The sequence below is a fragment of the Podarcis cretensis genome, assembly GCF_951804945.1.
Source record: "Podarcis cretensis genome assembly, chromosome: 12".
NCBI lineage: Eukaryota > Metazoa > Chordata > Lepidosauria > Squamata > Lacertidae > Podarcis > Podarcis cretensis.
The window spans coordinates 60,486,840-60,507,579 of record NC_137181.1 but is presented as its reverse complement, the minus strand read 5'-3'; the positions used below and the strand labels follow the sequence as shown (position 1 = coordinate 60,507,579).

Sequence of the window (20,740 nt, the reverse complement as noted above, 5' to 3'; positions counted from 1 at the left end):
AACTAACTTAGTTGGTCTTTAAGGTGCTACTGGAAGGATTTTTTTTATTTTGTTTTGACTATGGCAGACCAACACGGCTACCTATCTGTATATGGATAAACTGAATGCATAAGACTTAAAACAGGTAAGGGATAAAAACTAATGATTAAAAGGTGATTATACCATACATAACTTTAAAAGATAAAAACAAGGACAAATGGTTAAATATGACTATAAGGGCAGGACATAAAGGAACGCAAGTCTTGCATTTTGGGCCTTCCGTTTTCTGCCTAGTTTGTGGCACAAACCATCCTTCAACGAATAGCCATCCTAGCGGTGCAGAATCTATCTAGCAACTGAGCATGTAACATCTGGGTTTTCATCTTGAAGTAGCAGGGAGGTATAAGGTTGTTCTGTGCGACCTAGGAATTTATGTAGTATAGGCAAAGATGAACCTAATTCGTACATCTATAGTATTGGCAGTGATCAAGGGCATGTTCCGTTGTTTCCAGTTGCCCAGAGCCACACGGGCATTTCCTCTCCTCATACAGGGTCAGGGACTGGACTGAAGAGGAGGGCTGGGGGTCACCCCTCCCTCTCCTCTGGCTTCCCTGGGGGGGAGCCCCCCTTCTCCACTAGTTTCAGGAGAAGAGGGAGACAGGACTGAATTACAGCAGAACCCAGAGCTGCCCAGTTATGAGGTGTTAGGAGAAGGAGGGGGAGAACTGCCAGCAAAGGCGTCCTTGGAGAGCACAGAAGCGCCACCCTCCCCGCGCACCTGCCGCTCAGTTAGAATTTGAGAGCAAAGAGCTCGATGACAATGGACTCCTGAGCCCCTCCGTGGGGCCACAGGCTGGACGAGGAGCAACGTCACTGTGGCGTTTAAGGGCTGGATTCTTTGTCTTGCTCCACGATTGCTGAAGAAAAACTACAGATCCAAACTTTCATGTTTCTTCCTTGATCCTTGATGCTGCCGGGGGAGGAAAGAATTCCCCCAAGCCTGACAGCAGCCTTCCTGGGTGGCTGAAGGGAGGCCCTGGCCACGGGCCAGAAGGAAAGCCCTTCGCTGTTTGGGAATTTCAAGGTTGGCTATATATGGCATCTGGGAGATGAGGTATTTTCTGGTTTCACTGATTAAGAATTTTGGGGACCTGGCTAGCTGTGCTTGGCATTCTGTGTCTTCTGTGTTCTGTTTAATGGTTTTTCTAGCTTGTTCACACCCCATGTCAAGTAGAATCTGTGGGGTGAAGCCTAGAGTTGTTACGTTTATCGCTGCATGTTTCCATGTTGTTTGGAAATCATCCTTAAGAGTTAAGGGAGCAAGGTCACGCAGGAGGAAGGATAAAATGTTAGTAATTTATAAGAATCTTATTTATCAACCGTTTATATTATTTTCCCAAGGAGCTCATGATTGTGTAATAGTGTTCTCCCATCTTTGTTGTAGCTTCACATAGCCTTGGGAGGCACGTTCTGCTGAGAGAGGGAGCCAGCCCAAACTCATCTAGTAAACTTCATGGTGGAGGTGGGTGTTTTGTTTTAACAATTCATTTAAACGGCAGGGAGTGACATTTATTGCAGTCCTATACTTATCTACTCAAGCATAAATCACATTGAGTGCAGTGGTAGTTGGTCCCAGGTAAATGTGTATAGGATTACATCCTTAAGGCAGCTGTTATAAACAAGTGAATTAGACAAGATTACTGAAATCTTCTGACCGCAACACTTATGGTAACTAAAGCACCAAGCTCTCCGTTGCGGTATAAACCATTCTGCAGAATTAATAAATGGCAACAAGTTTACAGTAAATCCGTCTCAATTTTATCATTTTTCCTTCGCCCTTTGTAATATGTAAATTTCTCTATAAGTGCAAAATCCCATTTCTTGTCTAATCACTCTTTTAGGGAAAGGACTGACAGTCGTGCTGTCTTATGCACAGCATCCCAGCTGCTGTAAAGCTGTTAGTTCTCCCATGGGTTTGTGGATTTGGGGTCTAATGGATATCATAAACATTTTCCAAATAATGTATTAATTTTTCAAAGAAACATTCCATGCAAAGGAGCCCCTTCCCCCATTTTTACACTTACAGCAAGTTGTGAGCTTTTTCAGCCTTGGGAATAAGTCTGAATAAGTCTGCAAAAGGAGCTTGGCAGAAGAGGGAGGGAGAGCTCTGTCCCTTTGGTAGCAAATACCTTCCTTTCTATGCCGGGGGGGTGGTGGCACCCTCTCCCTCCTCTGCCAGCCAGCCCACTGCTGCATGGAATTCTATGCACTCAATTCTGTGTCTTGTCTGTGGCTAATAGGCTAGTGCTTATATGCAAGGCTGGGGTGGTTGTAATCTATTTTATTTATCAATACAGGTGCCATGCACTACCTTACTTTATAACAATTTGTCCAAGGGAAAATGTCCTTTATTCCATACATTTTCTCATATCTGCAAAGATATGTGTGGGGATTTGAGCCCAGGGCTCCCAGATCCTAGTCTCACACTTTAACCAATGTGCCACAAAGAGGACCATCAGAATATTGGGGTAGAATATCCTCCATCAAGAAAATCATGTTGAGATTTATAAAATCTTTGTAGAAGTAATCTCAAGATGTCAGAAATATCTGATGAGTAGGAACTTGCCAGGACCTGTCAGCACTCAAGGTATCTTCCTATCATATTCAGTATTTAGAGGTTGGTTGTGATAGCTGAAGAGATAATTGCCCAGTGCTGACGTCTGACTTTCCTAGTGACCTTCCTAAGAGTATAAAAGTTGTATCTGAGTTCCCCTTAAAACATTTTCTACATTATTCTTAAATAGTTCAGATATACTTGAGAATCTGGTTTAATACAAGTCAGGAGGTTCATGACAAAGCCAGAATGACCAAGACCATAAGCAATCTAAATTGATCCTGGAATATTCCTCCGTATATGTAAAATATAGAAAGCCTTCCTATTACATTTCATTCCTTGACACAGGATTTTGTTTTGTTTTTTACATTTGTGCAATGTTTGAATTTTGTCTCTTGTTACCAAGATTCTGTCACACTTGTATGTGACAAAGAACCAAATCTTGAAACAGAGCCGTGCAGATAAGGTGACGCTGGTTCTTAAGGGTTAGTGGCACGTACATGAGGTCCCTTACTTTCACGAACATTTTGCCTGTTGTAGTGACAGGCATTCTGCTAATTTATTCTAAAGAGGAAGTTGACAATTTCAAGCACGTTCTCTTCCTTTGTATTTCTCCAGTTGCCCGTTTTACTTTCCTTCCTTTTTATTTATATACCTGTTCTTTTTTCCATGTTCTGCCTATTTAGTTCTCATATTCGTTCACAAACTAATGATGTGTCCTGGGTGCGCTGCCATGCATTGAAACAAACTATGTGCATATGAGAACTGAATGAGATCTGAAAGGAGAAATTGCCAACTTTGACGTGCTCTGCAAGAGCGTACCAGCTCAATAAAGACCATAGATGGGAAAAAATATACAGGCATATGTGAGGTGAACTATGGAGTAGAATGTACCCTGTCAGTGAATTAGAAAATATATTCTAGAAAACAATTCTGTGCTGGCTAGAATATTCGGCTTGCTCTAGTATCTGTTTTCTATCCATAGTTTGCATAGTAGCCTCTTGCAACTAAGGTATCTTTTCAGGTTAAAATTCTTCATATGAAAAACAGGTTATAATATCAGTTGGGTTAGATTTATGTATTATAATATTTTAATCTGCTTCTAAGAAAAATGGAACAATACGATTTTGTTACGAGTTTTGAGAGTTCAGTGGAAGAAAGTCATAATTGACAATAGAGTTAGGGGTGAGTCCTGGGGTAGGAGATTTGTAGTGAAATGTAGTCTATGGTGATAAGAAACTGTCCCTTTCAATCATTTGTAGTAGAGTTAATGCAGTCTGCATTATTAAATGAATACTGCATAAACATACAACAGCAGAAGCTAGATTTGCCAATTTGCCCGTTATTCTTAGTTCAATTTAAGAAAACAAATAAAAGTAGGAGAAGCTGCCAGAGCTATTTAAAGAGTGTTCACTTCCCCCTTTCTAGGGGGCGGTGGCGAGATCACACTATTTACGGGTAATCTGCCTGCAAAATGTGTGTTTGTTTGACAGCCTGAAGGGGGGGAGCAGGGGGAGTATATGCTCCTGCTATGCTGCAGTCTGTCTTCAGGTTGCCACCATGGCTGGGCAAGCGAAGAGAGGAGCTAGCCAGACAGTCATGGCTCTGCCAGCCTGCAGAATGGACCATGAGACAGACTGGGGGAGTCTCTTTCCCCACTACTGCCAACCTTCTTCCTCCACAGTTGTCAGGAACCGTGGTGTAGGTGGAGATAGTGCATCCCTTTGTGTCCTGCTGCTCCCATTTTCTGTTCACATTTTTGTATTTCCATGAAGTAGAAACCAACATAGGACTTCTATATGTGTGATGTTTTGACCTAGAATGCAAACGGGTCTGTTTGCTGCATGCATCTTTCAAGGCAATATGGAATATGGGCTCCTGTTTAGAATCACAGCCTCTGCTTTGTGTCCCAGCAGCCATGGTTGTAAAGGAGGGTTTGTGTGAATAAATTCTGAAATATAAGAAACCAGCTGCCAAGGAAATAACTGTATACTTATCACTACTACTGGCTACTGAAGGAGAAGTTGATCTTACACCGTCACTTTAAACCAGGCCTGCATCAATTGTGACCCCTCAAGCTGAGAAAAGCCCACTAGCCATATATTGTAGCCTGCCAGAGATATGGCAGCCCACCTCTTTTTTACAGTCCCAATAAAACAGCAAAAAGAGGAAGTTTATGAAGCCCCTGGTGAGCCACCTTAAATGGCAGGTGAGCTGCAGTAAGTGGAACTGAGTGTACTTTTTCCTTTACAACATTCACAGTGAACTACCAAATACTGTATGTCTGATTTCTCTGATATTTTCCTCTTTAATTTCTTCTCTCTCTTTCTCTTTTTTTAACAAGTTGCATCAGTGCAACATAGACAGGTTTCTTCAATTTTAAAATCTGTGTGATGGAAATTCTGAATCGCAATTAAAATCACTTTTGGCAGGGGGCATTCTATCATACTCTGAGTTGCTTGTCTTCCTGTTGTCAGAAATCAATAAAGCCGCTTTGGGGGGGAAACAAAGAAGCAGGCAACGAAGAAGGAAAAAAGCCGTGATCAAAACTTGGCATTTGTACACACTCAAACTGAATTATTAAACAACCTAATTTTAAAACTTCAGAAATGCTGTCAGCACACAGGCATCTGCATCTCACTGACAGACTTAAATAATTGCCTTGGGGGAAAATATGAATCTGCAATTCACATTTTCAATTGGCTTTTTAAATTGTCATTTGATTTATATGTTTTCTTGGAATGACTTCGTTACATGTACAATAGAGCACTTATACGTCTTTTGTTAGGTCAGGAATTAACTCCTTAATAAAATGTCTAAAAGTTCAGATGAAGGAAAGTGACACCTTTGAGTTCAGGAAAAAGGCTGGGGAGACAGGCATGCTAGAAGTTTATAAAATTTTGAACTTAGGAGAGGGGGGGTAATTATAAATTTTAATTCTTTTTCTGGAAATATCTGAACACAGTGGAATTGACTGACAGTAGAAATTTCAGTATTAACAGAAGTACTTCTTCACACAACACACAACATGAAATTTACCACTGCATGTTGTCTTGAGGCCGAATTGTGTCTGAATTGGGGTTCCCTCTTACTGTCTTGGAACTTTAGGAGGAACATTAGGTAAACGAATTTAGATTAGTGTCTAGTGGCTCTAGTTTTACTGCTGGAACAAATTTTATCCTCAGCACCCAAAGAATCGGTGTCTGTCACTGCTTGCTGGCTATAGGACAGTTAGGTGTTAAGGGGAGAGGTTGAAGTGGGTTCCAAGTTAGAACTTATCCTGCTTCCCGTCTCTAACTGCCTAACTGCTCACAGAGTAACCCTCGATTGATTGATTGATTGATTGATTGATTTTACATATATGCCACTTTTCCACAATGAGCAATGCCTAAAGTGGCTTTCAAGCAAACATTTGAAATACTAGAATATAGGACATTGGAAATTCAAGCATAAAAAATGCAGAACATGTCAGTAAATTCAAAATAACAAAAACCAACAATTTAGCAAAGACATAATAAATTCAATATTACAAACACACACACAGTGTAAACTTAAGTACATAAATACAAAGCAAAAATGAAAGTTAACCGAGAATAAAGTTTCTGGTACCAGTTTTGCTGCAGCCCAAGGAGTCTGGCTTAAACACAGTTCAGAGGGGAGAGTAGATGACATACAGTTGAGTCCTGCACCTCTCTTCCAGAGAAGGCTGACAGCAGCAAAAAGCAAATGTTGGGGAGAGCAATGCTGGTCAGTCTCTTCTCCTGGAAGTATGAACTTACTGGTGCAGGTCTTACTGCATTTTTGCAATAACTAGGCTGGAGAGAACCAAGGTAGCTGCTGCCTTTCCCTTTTGTGAAGTAGGATTGTGGTACTGGCAGCAACAAATAGAATTTGAAGGTAATACACTGGAACTCTTCTAATTGGGAATATGAAGTAGCAGTTGGGTAACCATTTCACGTATTGCTAGCTTGCCATGGCATATGCACTCAACAGGAATCTACAGCCAACCGTGGTTCCTTGATGAGTGAAGCTTATATGATACTTGTGTTTGCAGGTGCGTGTTTTTCACATTGATCTGTTGTATTTTTAGCTAAGCACTTAAGACTTAAACTTAAAGTTCTCAAACTTTTTTCTCTGGACCACACTTTCACAATAAAAAATTGCTGAATGCCTCACTGATTATTTTTTTAATTGATAATAAATACATTGGAAAACAAAAAGAAACAAATCCTAGCAGTGCTTGATAAATAATAATAATAATAAATTATTTATACCCCGCCCATCTGGCTGAGTTTTCCCAGCCACTCTGGACGGCTTCCAATCGAGTGTTAAAAACAACAGAACATTAAATATTAAAAACTTCGCTAAACAGGGCTGCCTTCAGGTGTCTTTTAAAGAGAAGATAGCTGCTTATTTCCTTCACATCTGATAGGAGAGCGTCCACAGGGCAGGCGCCACTACCGAGAAGGCCCTCTGTCTGGTTCCCTGTAACCTCACTTCTTGCAGTGAGGGAACCGCCAGAAGGCCCTCGGTGCTGGATGTCAGTGTCTGGGTAGAACGATGGGGGTGGGGACGCTCCTTCAGGTATACAGGACCGAGGCCGTTTAGGGCTTTCAAGGTTAGCACCAACACTTTGAATTGTTCTCGGAATTGTACTGGGAGCCAATGTAGGTCTTTCAATGTAGGCCTTGGCAGCCGCTCCCATTCACCAGTCTAGCTGCTGCATTCTGGATTAATTGCAGTTTCCGGGTCACCTTCAAAGGTAGCCCCACATAGAGCACATTGCAGTATTCCAAGCGGGAGATAACTAGAGCATGCACCACTCTGGCGAGACATAGAATGCAACTACTTTTATAATATGATCATGGGACATCTAGAAAGTATAAAGCAATGCAGATATAGTAACATGAATTATTCCCAAAATATAAATCAACAAGCCTCTTACAAACTCAGTGTGAGGGGTGAGCTTGCTTTTGCCAGGTAATCTAGGTCTAATTTGAGACAACTCTCATCGCCTCATTAGTTCAAAGAAGGCTTTCTCTTTTCTGATCTTTCATATTTTTCAGAGTTGAAAATCCCTATTTACAACAATATGTCATGGAGAACTTTAGAACAGCCATTGCTATTCTCCAGCAGTGTTCAAACAGCTATTCTGGATGACAGCTCTGATTGTCCTCAGTATCACTTGATGTTCTTGGTCTCATTTTGAAAAGATATCTATCCATATTCCACAGATTTTTTTAAAAAATATTTTGATACTGTACTACACTGAAATGTTTAAATAGTTCTTTGATTGTCCTTGAATCTTTCTGCCATACTTGCCATCCCTACACCCTTTGCGAACCCCTGGCTTAAGGCATCTTGGGAGAACAGCTAAAATGCAGTGTTTGAAGTGCTTCTTGACGTCCCATGATACTTAATCATGTTAACAAGCAATGGAAGCATTTATTGCCAATGGAAGATTGTAAGCAATATAACATCCAAGGCACGTGTATTTATTCAATCTTCTGTCTTGGCCAGCAAACTCCTACATTACAGCACTATTGTAAGAAATAATAATAATACACATGTATGAATTATTGCTGAGTTTCCAAAGACTCTAACTCTGAGATCATTATTGATAATGCAGCCTCATCTGTGGAGTTCTAAAGGGCATCAAAAGTAATCACTTTCTATATTCTGTTATTTTCCCTTTCTAGCTCTCATTTGTGAAAGACTTCCTATTTATAATACTTGCTGTATAAGAAAACCAAGCACAATTTGAGCCATAGCTATGAAAATAATACAGTTATTGACCCTTTTCCCATCAGTTAACTGCCTCTATTTAGCGAGAAAACCTTTGGTTCTAGTTCATACTGATGTGAATCATTAACATGCTAGGAAAAGATCAGTACCTTGGATAATTACCGTACTTGCTAAGTAACTTTTAAAGTATAGAGAAACTAAAGTGCTAAGAGCAAAAATATGGGAGGAAATCCAGTTAGCAAAAAAAATTAATTTCTGGCTCTCCTGGATGAGCAGCCTATATGATCTATCAGACTTTATTATGCTGCTTTCAAGAATTAAGATGTTTCAGATGACCTCATAACTTATAAAAGGAAATGGCCCCAGCTGTGCTGGTGCTGTTTTTTAATATAAAATATTTGAAGTTTGATGTGTATTTTAACTATGTTTCGTGTAGGGACAATTATTACTTTTCATTATCTGTTGAAGGTGGAAATGAAAGCCTTAAGGACTGCCAAAGCCTTAAGGCAGAGCTTTCCAAACTTTTCATGTTTTTGACACACTTTTTAGGCATGCATCATTTCGCAAAACAGTAATTCACTTTTACTAGCAAACCAGAGGTTAAACTAACCCCTTTCCAGGCCCAGGAGGAGCATGGGGAGCCTTGGCGCAACAAACCTACACACTGCAGCTGACACACTAAAGTGTCGTGACACACAATTTGGAAGGCTCTGCCTTAAGGACTGCTGAGGCCTCCTAGCCAATGCAGCTTGTTCCTCTGTTTCAACATTGTGGTATATTGCCAGATCACGATGTTTGGCTGGTGATACATTGCAATGTTGAAAAGCTGACATCGCCCAGCCTTAACTGGCGCCATGCTTCCCTTTACAGTAATGGCTGGTGATACCCAGGTGGTGTAATTCTCTCATTCTTTTTCTTTTACCACCAATGTTCATTATCCTTGTATTGACTGATATTGACTGTATTTTAATTTATTTTTCTTTTTAAGCACGTTGTTATGTTTTACTTGTGTTTTTCATCTTGTTTTTGTAAACAGTCCTGGAAGCCCTGCTGAAGGTCAGTGCGTACATCGTTTAACGAAATAAGTATTTCTGTCATTTTGGCACAGAGCTATGCTGTGCTGTAGGAAATAAAAGGTAAAGGTAAAGGTACCCCTGCCCGTACGGGCCAGTCTTGACAGACTCTGGGTTTGTGCACCCATCTCACTTAAGAGGCCAGGGGCCAGCGCTGTCCGGAGACACTTCCGGGTCACGTGGCCAGCGTGACATCGCTGCTCTGGCAAGCCAGAGCCGCACACGGAAACGCCGTTTACCTTCCCGCTGGTAAGCGGTCCCTATTTATCTACTTGCACCCGGAGGTGCTTTCGAACTGCTAGGTTGGCAGGCGCTGGGACCGAGCAGCGGGAGCACACCCCGCCGCAGGGATTCGAACCGCCGACCTTTCGATCGGCAAGTCCTAGGCGCTGAGGCTTTAACCCACAGCGCCACCTGCGTCCCAGCTGTAGGAAATAGTTCCGTGTAAATAAATTTGTTACTTGGTTATGATGTCAGGTTCTTGACAGCTTCTCCCTTTTCTTCCAGCTGTTCTGAGAGCATGTGCTGATGGAGGTGCTAATCGTCTGTATCATATCACAGAAGGAAGCCATGAGAGGTACATCCATAATAATCTGTGCAGATAATTTCCCCCTTTTTATCTTCATGAAGAGCACTGATGAACTTGCATTTGCAGCTTTCTAAAAGCTCTTGGCTCCATCGGGTTGTTTCCCCCCTCTCTCTTTTTTGCAAGGAGGGGGGTCAGAAACACAGGTCTTGTTCAACATGAGGCTGCTGCTGCTGCAACAATTGGCATCTCTTTGTCAAGTCCTTCTGTTCTCTCTTGTAACATGTTGGATCACTAACCCTCTGTTGTGATGCTGTCACATTGTGTGTTTTCCTGTCCTGCCAGCAGCACTCAGTGATGTGTAGCAAGGGACATGGAGCACACAGTGTGATGATGTCACAACACAGAAAAGTTGTACTACACATGATGTGAAAGAACTCTATGTGGGATGCCATTTTTTGTAACTCTCCCTTTTTGATTCAAGAAGTAGGTTAAATCTGTACCAGAGGATCTTCCTGTGCTAACAGAGCCCAATGATAAATGCAATAAGTTATAACTTCAGTAAGAGGACTCCAGATAATCCCTTTCCTCCAACTACATCTGAAGCTGACAACAGCTGTCACTGACTTAACAACCTTCCTGCCCATCCCAAATGGGTTTTTTAATGTATAGTTCTGCGTAAGTGTTTATAGTTCATATACAGTGAAAGAGGCTTCCACCCATTGTAGTGTTGCAAAACAATGCATTTGATAACCATGGGGCACAGCTAATCCATTTTTGATGTTCTAGTCTAGAGGAAGGTTCCACATGATTAGCAAGTATCCTGATAACAGTATGAGTTATTGTAACTTTATTGAATTGCATTAATTGTTTTGATGAATCTGTTGCTCTTGTTTGCTTTATTTATATGCCATTGTGTTTGATATTATAATGATTGCAATGTTTGAGGTTTTAAAAAATGCTTTTGTGATTATTATGAGCATTTTTGAGCTCAACATCTGAAGATCTCAGGGCAGATTAATATGCTGTGGCATATTAAAGCAAATAAAATCATATCAAGATCAAGATTCACCTAGCAAAAGTGAAGCGATACTACAACTCTTAATTTTTTAAAAGCACAGATTATTATCATTATTATGTATTTATTTATACCCCAGCTTTTTTCCTGACAAAGCCTCAAATATATAATTGGTTGTTTTTGAAGGAGCTTTCTTCTAGAATTGGGGACGCAGGTGGCGCTGTGGGTTAAAGCCTCAGCGCCTAGGACTTGCCGATCGAAAGGTCGGCGGTTCGAATCCCTGCGGCGGGGTGCGCTCCCGCTGCTCGGTCCCAGCGCCTGCCAACCTAGCAGTTCGAAAGCACCTCCGGGTGCAAGTAGATAAATAGGGACCGCTTACCAGCGGGAAGGTAAACGGCGTTTCCGTGTGCGGCTCTGGCTCGCCAGAGCAGCGATGTCACGCTGGCCACGTGACCCGGAAGTGTCTCCGGACAGCGCTGGCCCCTGGCCTCTTAAGTGAGATGGGCGCACAACCCCAGAGTCTGTCAAGACTGGCCCGTACGGGCAGGGGTACCTTTACCTTTTACCTTCTTCTAGAATTGGGAAAGGATTTATGTAATTTTCTCTTCCATAATTGCTTGTGAGGTTGACAAGTTGCCCTTTTCTCCAGAGTTGTATGTTTCTTCCTTATAGTTTCACTCCTTCTCTTTCAATCTTTATATAGTGATGCATTAACTGACAGGCTTAAGGCACATGGAGGAGGTATCATAGGTGATGAGTGGGAATGTTGCTTCCGAGCCCAGCTCTTAACTGCTAACCAATTTTGTTATACTATGCTAACCCTTTAAAGTGGTATTTAAATCCTCATAGAAGAATACAGGTAAGGAATCGTGGCTCTTATCATTCTGCTACTGTGTTTTGCATAATAGCTCTCAGTGTAGCAATTATGGGAATGATTTGTGCAAAAGAAGCACTGTGGCTGTGAAAAAAATCTTTCCCCTTCTGCATTTAATAATTCAGAATGTCTGTGTAATATTGCGACCTCTAAAAGCATGGAGAAGTGACAGCTGATTTCTTAAGCGGACCCAGCTTTTAAACGGAGCTCATCACTGAATGGCCAGTAATATCCACAAATAATGACAGAGGCAGAGGGCTCTTGTTTAAAGCTGCCTTATCATTGTGAATGGCAACATAGATTTTGGCAGGAGCCTCCTCTTATTTATTCATTAGAGTTCTAGACTGTGGTATCAGAGTAGCTTGAAGCAATTTTTCTAAATGCTGATTGTCCTCACCCCCAGAGTCTCGTGGTTTAAAGGGTTCTTATGCAGTTCAACCACCCTATGCAAGTAGCTCCATTACAGTCCTTCCCTTACACAATCCTATTTGCATGAAGTGCATAAGAAGTGAGTTTGGTAAAGTCTCTGTCAGAGGAGGCAAAGCTTAAACTTAGGTTACATCCACAGCAGACATTTAAAGCACATTTATACCACTTTAGTTGTCATGGCTTCCCACAGAGAAACCTGGGAATTGTAGTTTACCTCCAACAGCTGCAACTCCAAGCACCTTTAACAAACTACAGTTCCTGGGATTCTTTGGGGGGGGGAGCCATGACTTTTAAAGGGGTATGAGAGTTTTTTGAATGTGTGGTGTGGATGTGACATCAAATAACTCCCATCTTCTCCCCGCTTCTTGTTTTTAGCTTCATTAACATGTAATTCTGAAATGTTGGACCCCCTTTAAACTGGTGCCAAAATTTTGTGATTGCTTTTGTTTTTTTAAAAATAATATTTATTACTTTTAAACCTTATAAACAAGAAGAAAAAGAAAAGGAGAAAAAAGAAGAAGAAAACAAAAGAAAGAAAAAATAATACAATACAATATATAAACAATACACCACGCAACATTAACGCATTAAACTAAACAAAACAGAACAAAAACAATTTAAAAACATACATCATACCATTTCAATGCCTTATTTTTCATTCCCTTGTTTCATCGACTTCCTCTCACCTCCCTTTTTGTGTTCCACTTCTATAAATTGTTTCAGCAAATCCTTTCCATCTTTCACTATTTTCTGTCATATAAATATCTTAACTTATTTTAACCTTATTTCCATTAATACTATAATAATTATTTATGCTTAACTCCTTATAACACTTCTACTAAGGCCATATAATTTCATTCCAACATTTTTCTAACACTCATTAATTTTACCCTATTTCTATAAATAAACTTTAAACTTTATCCAATCTTCTTCCACCGCCTCTTCTCCCTGGTCTCGGATTCTGCCAGTCATTTCCGTCAATTCCATATAGTCCATCAACCTGGTGATCTTCTGTCCGAGGCTCTTAACTCTTTTCCAGGTCCCTTCTGCAAGTCTTCTTCGTATTTATACATACATTTTACTTTGTCTTCTGCTGATCTTGTTCTTAATTTCCTTTCTTTGATGCTGAAGAGTAGGTCTCGGGGGAGCTCCAACCTAACAATGTTTTTATTCCTTCTCGACATGTCATCCACATCTCCGTGGTTAAAACTAAAATCCAAAAGATATTTCAGGATGTGTTTCAAAGTCCCTCCAAATCTGCAGGTCCCCACAACTCCAATTTCCTCCTGACCCAGGTCCAGATCCAAAAGGTCAGTAAATCCCTGCATTAGGTGATCTATCCAACTTTCCTTCTCCAGTCCAAGCAGGTTTCCAATCTGACTTTCTCTGAATTCAATCATAGAGGGCAACAACTTGTAATCATCAAATTGCCTCTGTAAGGCTGGGGCTCTCTTCCTCTCCACTTGTATTACTTTAGGTTCAACAACCACAACTTTCTCCCTCGCTTTCTCCACCATTTGGCATGTCAAAGTAGATTCCTGTATCAGTTCCTGAATAGTTTCTGTGTAGATGTTCACTTTTTGTCCCAAATTAGGCGCTTTTTGTCCCAAAATATCAATTTTAATATTCATCACATCCGTATTCTTGTGGAGCTTTTCCAATGACTCACTTATCTTGCATAGTGCAATCACTAAGGCTTCTTCTGTCTACATTCTCAAGCAATCCAAGGTCAATCTCACGGTTTTCTCTTGCAGCTGGAGATTCCACCAGCCCAACTCTTGTAACAATTTCAAAGGCTCCCTCTAGAGGGAAACAATTTCTGTTTGTATCAATCCTTTTAAGCACAGTTCAAGCAGTAAAATTAGTTTCAATTTTCAGCTACTTTTACTCCTTTTTAAACACAGAAGGAGACAATGAAGACAATGTATTTCTCTTAATTAACTAACTGTCCTGCAGGCTTACGTGATCCAAAATTTTCCCCCTCTTCTCCTACCTCCAAGGGGGGTTTAATGATTTTAGCCGATGGAAGTTTAATCCTTTACATAGGACTTTCCAAGACTTTAGCTTGCAAATTCTTTGCTTCAATCTATTTAGAAAAGGGGAAGGTGGACTTCCTGTTTGAAACCTCCCCGTTTCGGTGCCAAATTAAGACGTTTAAAAATCCAATTTTCCGTTCTACTCACAGGTAGTTGTTTAGAATCAAATTGTCCACAGGAAAAAGTCAGCGCTCTCTGGCAACAGCAATGCGGCTTCACTCCGTGAAAGAAGCAGTCAATTCGAAGCACCGCACCGCTCACCCCACATCGCTCTGGATCCCCGAAACCGGGTCTCCCCGCGAGTAGGGGAGGCGCAAAAGGTGCCAGCCGAATCCCACGTTCACAGGCTTCTCCCGCCTGCGATTTTTAGTGGGTCTCCGCCTTCGCCGTGGCGGCCAGACCCTGAATTCCACGGAGCAAGTTCCTCCCAATCAGAGGAATTCCGCCATTGCCGGAGGCGCTAAACCGGAACCCGGAAGTCTCAATTTTGTGATTGCTTTTGTACTGCAAACTCTGTGTTTGGTACTTCATCCCAAACTGATACTCAAACCGGGGGCCACAGGTATCCCTCCAAAAGCCAACATTGTTTGATTCACACCAAAACTGTGTCAAACTTTGCAATAGTTTCTAACCCTTCTGCATCACAAATCCTGCTCCCAAAATGAGGAATTGATACTAAAAAACTGAGTTCCTAGTTCATGCCACTGTAGCTAACTGCACTCAAAATCTGACAATGGCTGATTGGCTCCAAGCAGTGCAAAAGTCTGGCACCGCTTTGAAGTGAATCAGACAATGTTGGCTTTTGAGAGAGTACCTGTGTCCTCCAGGGGTTTGAGTATCAATTACTGTACTCAGTTTGTTGAGAGCTTTAAAACACAGGGTTTGCGATACAAAATGGCACAAAACAAGCACACAACTTTGACATTGGTTTGGAGGGGATCCAAAATTTCACAGTTACACGTTAATGAAGCTCTCGTTTTTCTTTCTTTCTGCAAACCATCTTTGCTTTCTGAGCCCTTAAATTCTGGATTTAAAAAAATGTGGTGGGGGGAAGAGCCCTTAGCTTTGTTTTGACGGGGGTGAGAGAGTTCCTCATGTCCTGATATAGTGATATAACATGGTGAGGTTAGCAGCAGACACAAAGGTGAGGTTTGGGGCTCTGATGATACCATTTAAGTTTGACACGTGTGTCATATAAGTGAGCCAGAAGTGCATGATGTGCTGTGAACCCTTTGGACCTCAGCCCCTGTGCATTTTCCTAGCCACAGAGACAACCTGCTTTCCTGTATCTGGATCTTGTTCTGGTAGTCAGCACTTCTTTGGGACAAACTATGCATTCTGCAGACAGAATCAACTGGGAAATAATGTTTTAGATAGCTCATTTTATTTTCAAACTATTTAATGCGCACTATACAAATACCACTCTTATGGAATAAACATAATTATCTTAAAACTCATTAATGCACACTATACAAATACTGCTCCTATGGAAAGAATGCAATTATATGTTAAATAAGTTCTCATAAATGTAAATAGGTAATTCAAGAAAAACTAGATGGTTGTATCGCAAGTGAATAGAATTATTCACTCTTCATAGACTTCGCCCTTTAAGCATTCTTACCTTGGGATTATATTATATCATCAAAGTTCAATTTTTGTACAACAAATCCAGCTAGATTTTGTTATTTGCCTTTAAGGAAACTAAGCCTGCTGAAAAGATTATTAATTTACTTTTTTAACATGTTCCCCTTCACTCTCATTTCTCAATGCAGTTTTATTAAAGTCTTGTCTTCTCAGAGAACACTGACAAATTAATTAGATTTTTTGAAAGAAAGAAAGAAGATGGGGAAAAAACCTCAGCTTAATCTCCTCTTCTTTAATTTTCTCCCCCAATTTAGAGACCTGTTACTTCGATATTTTTGAACCAGGCAAATATCCACATACTATTTATTAAATGGTACCCACTATTTCTTTTGGAAGGCGAAGTGGTGCTCACAACTAGGAAGCTGCAACTCTTTCCTCTTGACTCCAGGCCAATATCCCCTTGCTTTACTGGAAAAATCCTCCTTCTCTGACAATTACGTAATGTTTTGGTGCAGAAATACATTTTGATTTACTACTAATTAACTGTGTGGGTACAGCAGCTTTGGAGCACACACAGATAACGCCTCACGAGCAGAGGCTGCCACATTCTGTTTAATATTACAGAGCATTGATATATAATGGGGATCAGGGGTGCCAACTTGAATAAAACATTGGAGGGGAGATATGCCCCACCCCACAAAATTGATCACATGACACAGTGCACACATACCATTTGAATGGCTATGGGTGGGGGGAGGAACCCCCCTCAATTGTTTTATTGGGAGGACTGAAGTGTGTGTCTGTATGTGTGCATACTTTGATATGACAATTCCCAGTTCAGAAAATATTAAGGATGAAAAATGAATTAATTTGCACCTCCTTGTCTAGTATATGAATTGGAATGTAATTATCCTCCAAAATTTAGAGATGTGAAAAATCCAAATGTAATTATCCTTTGGATTTTTCACATCTCCAAATTTTGCAATACAGCTCTCAGCTCAAAAGAAATGAATGAAAATATGTAAGAAACATTTAGAAACGTGTACCTTGTGGTAAAAACAGGCAAAGTAGATGTAGAACTCTATGTATAAAAATGTTAACGTTGGTTGTAGCCAGGTTTTTTATGTGTGTGCACCTGATCAGTGGAATGAGGGCTCTCCGTGTTCCCATTAGTGTTAAAATAATTGGGGAACCTTCATTCAGTCTAGATTCTAGCGAATACTCTTACCTAATGGTTGTCAGCAAATCAGTCTCATTCCCACTTATCTGTAAGTAAGGGCTCATCCATACTTCTGATTGTCCCGCCTCTTCCCCTCAGGAAAAGCTGCAATTTACCTGCCAAATTGGAGTAAACAGCAATTGGGTTCTCTGCAGGTTGCTGTTTGTTCTGATTCAGAAGTAAAGAGCATGTTTTCCTGAGGAAAGCTGCGGGGCAAACGCAAAACTGCTGGGACCTGTACCTAGAAAGCACAAGAGAAGAAAACCTATTGGACTTGTGCTTTCTAGGCTGTGGGTGAGCCTTAAGACTTACTGAATTCAGTGTGCTTACTGGTGAGTAGTCCTGTATAGGTTTGTGCTGCTTCCCACTTACTAGGTCATCCATGGGGAAAGCTCTTGACCAAAAACTGACAGAGGTAAAATTTCTGTTTTCGGTCACTCTTGCCTGGGGCTTCTCTTGCTGGAAATCTTCTCTTTGACCAGAACTAAGAGCACCCAGTTGTTATGGTCTTGCTTCTGGGAACAAGTAACTTTCTGCTCATGATTTGCTTCCTACTTCTACTTAGTTTATTATCACTCCCTCTTGACTGTAGAAGAATAAGTGGGGTAAATAGAAACATACTGCACAGTGTTATTGATTGTAGATTTCCTGGTTATAAAATGGAGGCTGTGAAAGCTGAAGGCTGTGAGAAATGCAATTACTGTCACATAATTCTCCTTTCTGTGTCTTCTAAAAAGAGCCTTATTATAACTTTAAAAGGCACGAGTGCTGGTGTTTGAAACCCATCTATGAAGTCCCTTACTGAATCACCCTGACCTTCTTCCGGATAAATGTTTGAATAAATGTTCATTAAGCCCAGAATGTATTTTATTATTGCCAGTAACATGCATTAGTGGGATGTTTTTCTTTTTACATTTTTATGCTCCCTTTCCAAAGTTCATGGTGGTGCACAGTCAAACAGGTAAAGACAATTGTAGATGCTGAATAGAATAACACACAATACATAAGAACGACTCTGCTGGATCAGACCAGAGGTCTGTCTTAGCACATACTCTGCTCCATTCTGGCCAATAAGATGCCTATCAGTTGCCAAAGCAAGAAATTATTTGCCACATCATGTTGATGAGTTGGCTAACAGGTTTTCTGCTTTATGTATGTATGATCTGCTAATGTTTCTTAGGCTCCGTTTGGAAAAGTACCCTTAGATGATGAAGTAGCTGAACTCCGGGCAGGAATGTGCACATAAAGGAGCAAGGTTTTGCAGATGGGACAGACTCTTATCTCAGTGGCTTCTATTGAACTCCAGAGACCACAATCTGTGCACTTCCAGAGATCCGTTTCAGGCCTTCCAACACTGTCCAGTTCATCACAATGATCAACTTTTACTAAATTAAAATGAAAGTGAGGTCACCCCGCTGTTTTCTGAATATGTGGTTTCCCTTTACTAAATATTATGAAATTTCAAGTGTTTATTTCAAGTGTAGCAATTTTTAGAATCTGATACTATTTTTCTTGGCTTTTTATTAGGTATAGCTTATGTAACTTCAAAGTGAGTTGTATTCATTAAAAATACCAATGTCTGCCAAATCATTGAGCTTAAAAACTGCAGACTTAAGCAAAGCTTAGTGCTTGGCATCAAGTGACATTTATTAAAGGCAGTAGGTCAACAAAATTGTTAAGCTGTGTGAGCATATTAGACATATGCAGATTCAAAATGAAATAAATTTTTGAAGAGATTATGGAAGGTAAGATGGAAGGTACATTTGCTAAGAATTTACTGTGGGATTCTTGATATTAAAAGGCAATATAACAAGCAATCCAGAAGAATGCATTCATCTTTAATTATTGAGAAATCCAAAAATTATCTATTTCCAGTCTGGTAGTCATCAGCTGCCCCGAACCAAAGAGCTAACAGTTATGTCCGATTTATTTTAGGACTGGTGGAAGATCCAAAGTCTTGTAGGGTTCCCCCCCTTCCAGATCACATAGCACATATATACAGTGGTGCCTCGCAAGACGAAATTAATCCGTTCCGTGAGGCTCTTCGTATAGCAGTTTTTTCGTCTTGCGAAGCAAGCCCATTGACAGCTTAGCGGATTAGCGCTATTAGCGGTTTAGCGGCTTTTAGCGGATCAGCTGATAAGCGGCTTATCAGCGGATCAGCTGATAAGCGGCTTATCAGCGGATCAGCTGATAAGCAGCTTAGGGCTTAGGAAAAGGGGGGGAGGGGAAAAACCCCGCAGGAACTCGCAAGACATTTTCGTCTTGCGAAGCAAGCCCATAGGGAAATTCGTTTAGCGAAGCGCCTCCAAAACGGAAAACCCTTTCGTCTAGCGGGTTTTCCGTCTTGCGAGGCGTTCGTCTTGCGGGGCACCACTGTAAATTCTGAAGGATACATCAAACAGCTGAGTTTACTCAGAGGCACTGTTGATTATAGTAATAATATTCCATAAAGAATGTTCATAACATAACAAAACGAAACCTAAACCAAAAATGTTAGAAACTGGGCAGGGGGGGGGGATTTGAGAGAGAATAGTTGAGGAAAATAAGTCTTGCATGTTATTAGTTATAGTGTTGTCTATGCTCTGGTAACCTCTAGGTTAGAATACTGGAACATGTTGTATGTGGGGCTGCCTCTGAAGACGGTTCAGAAACTTCAGCCAGCGCAGAATTCAGCGGCTAGGTTGATCACTGGGGCAAGATGGTTTGAGCATATTATACCCAGGGCTTTTTTTTCCCTAGAAAAAGAGGTGCCGGAACTTGTTGACCTTTTCTTAGGGGAGCACCCACCCAAAGTTGTTGAGCATTTGGGGGGGGAGATAGCCCCTAAAAACCTTCTTATGCCACTGCCCTCTGCCACACTGCACCAGTCGCCGTGCTGCCCACAGCCTCTGCTGCACAACATAAGTGCTGTGCCACCCACAGCTGCCATCACTAAAAACAGAAGAGTGCCATGCCGGCCGCCTTTGGCCCACAGCCCCGAGCGATGTGCCAATGTGCCATAATGCTACAGAGGTGCCGGAACACACCAAAGAGGTGCCAGAACTCAGTTCTGGGTGAAAAAAAGCCCTGATTACACCAATCCTGGCCAAACTGCACAGACTGCCAATTAGCTTCCAGGCCGAAGTGCTGGTTTTGACCTATAAACCCTTAAACAGCTTAGGGCGACAATATCTCCCCATATAGACAGACCTGGACTCTGCATTTACCTTCTGAGGCCCTTCTTCGTGTCCTCTTCCACAAGAGTCTGGAGGGCAGCAACACAAGAAAGAACCTTTTCTGCAGCAGTCCCCTGTTTGTGGAATGCCGCCTTCATTATACATCTTTAGGCCCCAGGCAAAGCATTCCTCTTCAACTGGGCTTTGGCTGATTAATATTCTTCGGTCTTTTAAGTCTGTTTGTGGGAGGGAGGTTATGTTTTGTTTTTGTTTTAAGTATTAAATTGTGCTTTTATTCTTTATTTTTATCTTGTGAACTGTCCTAAGATCTTCAGATAAAGGGCGGTATATAAATTTAATAAATAATAATAATAACATGAACTGCATACCTAAATTCACATCCAGTTGTACATTCCAGCACAAATGCTATCTTTTCTGAATCTTGTTGGTTTCAAAAGAATGCACACTCATCTATATCAGGATGC

The 20,740-nt window shown here is 41.1% G+C and overlaps 1 protein-coding gene across 9 annotated transcripts in view; it reads left to right on the top strand.

Moving 5' to 3' along the window:
- The window catches only part of TPK1 (thiamin pyrophosphokinase 1), a 260,760-nt gene that overhangs the window by 85,474 nt on the left and 154,546 nt on the right, over positions 1 to 20,740 (top strand). For 6 of the 9 annotated variants that reach the window (XR_013832110.1, XM_079947655.1, XM_079947657.1 and 3 more), the window contains one exon: positions 9,919 to 9,988. Coding sequence is in view for 5 of the 9 variants with exons in the window: in XM_079947655.1 (XP_079803781.1) it covers positions 9,919 to 9,988 (70 nt within the window). In the remaining 4 variants the exon portion in view is untranslated. The other 3 variants (XM_079947659.1, XM_079947660.1, XM_079947658.1) reach the window with 3 other exon arrangements.